This window comes from Pygocentrus nattereri, chromosome 3 (assembly GCF_015220715.1).
Source record: "Pygocentrus nattereri isolate fPygNat1 chromosome 3, fPygNat1.pri, whole genome shotgun sequence".
NCBI classification, from domain to species: domain Eukaryota; kingdom Metazoa; phylum Chordata; class Actinopteri; order Characiformes; family Serrasalmidae; genus Pygocentrus; species Pygocentrus nattereri.
The window spans coordinates 1972536-1977535 of record NC_051213.1 but is presented as its reverse complement, the minus strand read 5'-3'; the positions used below and the strand labels follow the sequence as shown (position 1 = coordinate 1977535).

General features: G+C 47.9%; 1 protein-coding gene across 7 annotated transcripts in view; it reads right to left on the bottom strand.

Moving 5' to 3' along the window:
- si:ch73-103b11.2 (early endosome antigen 1) overlaps positions 1-4673 on the bottom strand; it is a 145206-nt gene extending 140533 nt beyond the window's left edge. For 5 of the 7 annotated variants that reach the window (XR_005130081.1, XM_037536960.1, XM_037536961.1 and 2 more), the window contains exon 1: positions 3956-4672. Coding sequence is in view for 6 of the 7 variants with exons in the window: in XM_037536960.1 (XP_037392857.1) it covers positions 3956-4078 (123 nt within the window). In the remaining variant the exon portion in view is untranslated. Of the gene's footprint in view, positions 1-3955 lie in introns of all 7 variants that reach the window. The other 2 variants (XM_037536962.1, XM_037536964.1) reach the window with 2 other exon arrangements.
- Positions 4674-5000: the final 327 nt, after the last annotated feature.

The window sequence follows — 5000 nt, the reverse complement described above, 5'->3', positions numbered from 1 at the left end:
GCAGAATCAGGTGTGACCGAGCAGAGAATCACAGGAACACGTCAACACCTGCGCCGCTCTCACTCAGTTGGGCGGCACAGAGACGAGCGAGATGCACTGAATGTTTTGATTCATTTGGGCTCCTGTTCTCGAGGCAAGGTTTCAAAACGCTGTGAAACTCACAGGATTCAGCTCCTGCAATCAGAAAGGCATCTGCCTCTGGACAGTGACGGGGAGTCCACTCGATTCTTCAACTCTGACCCGTCTAGCCATCTTTTACTGACCGCTCTGCTGCTCCAGCATGTCTTCTTTTCTGCTGGGTTAGCTGCTGGGCTAGGCTACGTGAGACATGCATATTCTATGATACTTTATCCTCCAGTTTTTTTTAATACCCCCAGACTTTGCTTCCTTTTTAACTCTTCCTTTTTAACAGCAGCCTTATCGAACTTCCGTCTGCACCGTTTAACAGAGCGGCAGCAGACGTTCACCGGTTTTCAGCCTCCCTCAGAAATCATCCTTCGGCCTCAGCTCGGTTACTAGAAGAGCGGTTTGCATGTCTTGTAGTTCCTCTAACATGAGCAGAAAGGCTAGTCTGATGTGGCTGAATCTCGTTAACAAACTTAAAACCATTTGAACTCTTATGTATCTGTGGTAAACAGAATCACGGCAGACAGCAGAGCCACGCATCCCACGTCTGCGTCAGAGCGGTGAGGAACCTGCCCGAGACGGGTTTAGCGAAGCGGAGACGGAAGGGAGTGGATTATTATGTTCAACACCACATCACACGTCCCTAATTAGACTCTACACTGCGCTTTATTCTGGAGAAAAGGTCCAGCAGGTTTAGTTTTTCCTACTCAGTCCATGTAAACATTAGGAGCATTAGCAAGTGCCCTGAACACCGTAACCAGTCCTGGACACCGTAACAAGTCCTGGACACCGTAACCAGCCCTGGACACCGGAACCAGTCCTGGACACCGGAACCAGCCCTGGACACCGGAACCAGCCCTGGACACCGGAACCAGCCCTGGACACCAGAACCAGTCCTGGACACCAGAACCAGCTCAGAGACACAGCGTCATATTTCTACAGTGCAGTTACTGATCACCGAGCTGCAGTGGAGAGGAGTTTCTCAAGGGTTTTAATCAGACCTCTGTGATGACCATCTCCAGGACTTTGAACCCACCACTGAATGAATGTCTGTCTTGGATCATTTTTAACTACTAATGTGAGTAAATCTGTCCTGTACAGCCCGTTTTCCCAATGCAGCTCAGTTTTATTCTCTTTTTTGATTGGTTGCCTCGTTAAAGGTGAGACATGACAAGCAGAGATTTTTAAACCTGATTGAGTGGAAACTCAGGTGAGGCTGTTCAGTTGAATTATTGGTGTATCAGGAACTCAGCAATGATTTCGGGCAGCATCAGTCATTGTTTACAGTGCGAACGGAAGCCGTCTGTTTCACTATTTACACAGAAGTGTTTAAATGGTCTCGAATCCGACAAACAGCTCAACGGGAATGGAATACTCTCATGTTTAAACCTTGGAAGAGACAAGTCCAATCGAGCCCATTCGGAATACAAGTCCGATCCGATTGAACGAGCGGGTTAATCCTGCAAATAATCTGTTTACTACAAGAATAACACTGTGCAAACACCTGTATCTGATTACATTCCCTATCGGAAAGTTTAAGTATGTTCTGCGCATGTGCGTAATGGAAGTTTATAACGTTCAAACTTTAAAAGACCTCAAGGCAGCAGGATGCAGGATGGATGGCCGTAAAGCTCACAACAACTAGCTGTTCAGATGAGCATATGAGCAAACGAGCAACAGAGGCTTTTACACAAATTACTCAGCAAATTAAACACAGACCAAAGTTTCTCAAAACAGCGTATTACAGAGCTAAAAGTCAGAACAGCGAAAGCAGCTCTGATCCCACTCCGATCCTCAATGTCTTCCTCTCGCCACTTCTTAAATAAGTTCGTTTTCCTGAGTCCGACATCATTTTAAAGCAGTTAAAAACACAACTGAAAACACAGGTAAGGCGCCGCTGCTCGTCTCACCAGTTGTCATGGTAACATCTACGCCAAATGGTTTCTGATTGGTTCTGACTGCTTGCATTGTGAATGTAAATGGGGATTGTCCATCAGGTTGTCCATCAGCTGACGGTTGCATTTGTGGAAGGAGTTTAAATAGCTTTGGTTCGTTTCATTTTCAGCCTGTAAGAACATAACCGCTCACAACTACTAGAACCTGAATTCGTCTGAGACAACTTGGCATAATTACGAATATTCACCATGGGGCAGTCGTGGGCTGGAGGTTAGGGAGCCCTGATTCCCTGAGCTGACAGTACACGACTGAAGTGCCCTTGAACAAGACACCTAACCCCCAACTGCTCCCTGAGCGCCATGGTTAGGGCTGCCCACTCTGGGCAAGTGTGCTCACTGCCCCCTAGTGTGGGTGTTCACCAGTGCGTAGAGCTGGGCGATACGGCCAACAACGTCATGACGATAAACTAAATTCATGTTGTTCGATATCGATAAATATCGCGATAAATGTCAAATCATTATATCTTTCAAGCTTGAAAGGCCGATTTTCGCTCCTGGGTGGTTAGTTGTGGTTTTAAACTGTCCTTTATGGTCGCATCATGACAAACACTCACCAACCAGTGGAACATTTCACACATCGGTCATGGGACTGCGGGAGAAATCACTTTAGGACAGTTACGCCACTGATCTCGTCACTCACACTCGGTCACAGGACAGCGGATCGCCGGTCGCACCACTCAAACAGGGAATGTATATTGTAAAGTATATTTTGCACCTCATCTCTTTACTGCCCCCCCCTCTCTCTATTTATGTTGAAAAACTCAGAAGTGCGCCCTCTTCTGGCGACAACAGAGTAGTGTCGCTTTCCTTGCAGTAGAAAATGCCACCAGGGCTTTTGCTAGAACGTGGGAGTGTGTTCGGGAATTTACCGAACCTTTCTTATCGCTCTATCGAGGAAAAGTTATATCGCGATAATTATCGTTATCGTTTTATTGCCCAGACCTACTAGTGGTGTTTCACTGCACTGATGGGTTAAATGTAGAGGTGAAATTTCCCCCAATAAGGGACCAACAAGCGTCTCTTAATCTTAATCTTAATGTCCCTATGATCTGGAGTGGGTGACGATGTTGAGGATGGTGTAATACTGATTCCATCCCCCTGTCAGGGGCTCTGGAGTGGTCCTGACTCAAACTCAGCACAGTGGCAGGAGGTGCTGACGGCTCCAAAAGTTGGTGCCTCCTACTCACTTAACGACGGTCCTTCAAGGGTCTCTTAGTAAAGAAAGTAGTTCTATATAGAACCATTAACTTTCGAAGAACCCTAAGTGTGATAAAATGGTTCTCAACAGGGTGAAATTGTCCTTCAAACTGATGAAAAATGCGTTGTACATGGTTCTATATGGAACCTTTTTGACTAGGGTTCTGCATATCTCCACAAAGGGTTCTTCTACCGTCACAAGCTTGACACAAGCTTCATCGTAACGATAAAACGGCTCTTTTGGTTCTATATAGAACCATACACGACACATTCTCCATCAGTCTGAAGAACCATTTTCTCCATAGAAAGAACCCTTAATTCATGCAAATGGTTCTTTGAGCATTCATGGTTCTATATAGAAGCATTGTATTTACTAAAGAAAGAAGAATGATGCTTCACATCAAAACAATACCAGAATCCTTTTGGGTGCTGTATACATAGAACCACATTCAACACATTCTCCATCAATCTGAAGAACCATTTCACCATGCAGAGAACCTTTTAGAACTCATGGTTCCAAACAGAGCCATAGTCTTTACTAAAGAACCCTTGAAGAACAATGTTTTTAAGTGTGGAAGTAGATCCGTGTTGTTTCTTTGTTGTTATTATTATTACTATTATTTTAATTATTGTTGTTGTTGTTGTTTACTAAGGCTGTGTGCAGGTGTTTATCTCACCTGGGCGAAGTCCTCGTCGCTGAGCAGGTGTGCGTCTCTGGGTTTGAAGCAGTTCTGACACTTGCTCTTGTTGAACATGTTCGCCTGGAACTTGCGGCACGGCGTCTCCCTGTTGGCCGCCATGGCGCGCTCTGGGCCCGGCCGCGCTGCGCGGCTCTGCCCGCTGCTCTGGATGTGGATCCGGATCCTCTTCAGAGGCTCGAACTGCGCCACAGCCGCTCACAGCCCGCCGCCGCCGCAGCCCGCATGCCGAGCCCGGCGGCGCCTCTGGAGCTGGATCTGCCTCCGGTGGAGGGTGCGCTGTGGGTGCGCTGCTGGTGCGGGGGGCGGTCAGGAGGGTCCGGGGGGTCCCGCTAAGCTCGAGCTCATCTCCCTGCGCGCTTTGATCACAACTCAAACTTTCGGTGCGCAGCACAGCTACTGATGCACGGCTCCAGTGCGCATGCGCGGTCCAGTCCAGACCCCCTGTAGCACGGGGCTCGCGCAGGGGGCTCGTTTTGTGTGTGTGGCTTTTTTCCTCGTAAAAATTGCAACAAAGAAGCTGACCGACGCGCGCGCCTGGCTGATCCAACAAACTTATACCGCGGAGAAGTGACCGGAGGCGGACCGAAGTGACCGACTACAGCGTCCGAGCTGGCCGCTGTCCATCGCCCCCCTCTCTCTCTCTCTCTCTCTCTCTCTCTCTCTCTCTCTCTCTCTCTCTCTCTCTCTCTCTCGCTCGCGCGCTCGCTCTCTCTCTCTCCGTTCGTCGCGGGTCTCTGGTCAGCGTGAGTGGCCACTTTCACCGTGCAACCGGGAGAAAGAGGGGGCGGGGCGTAGAGAGAGAGAGAGAGAGAGAGAGAGAGAGAGAGAGAGAGAATGCAGAGTTCATATTTTAATTTTTGTAATAATTTCCATCAGAACTTTACTAAAACAGCTAAAAACAGTATTTTAAAAAATAGTATAATTAAAAAAATGATGGTAAACTGCTCATAAAAGGTGGAGTAAGCGCAGGACCCGCTGACAGACAGCGGCGCCGACCAATCAGAGGCAAGGACACGCCTAC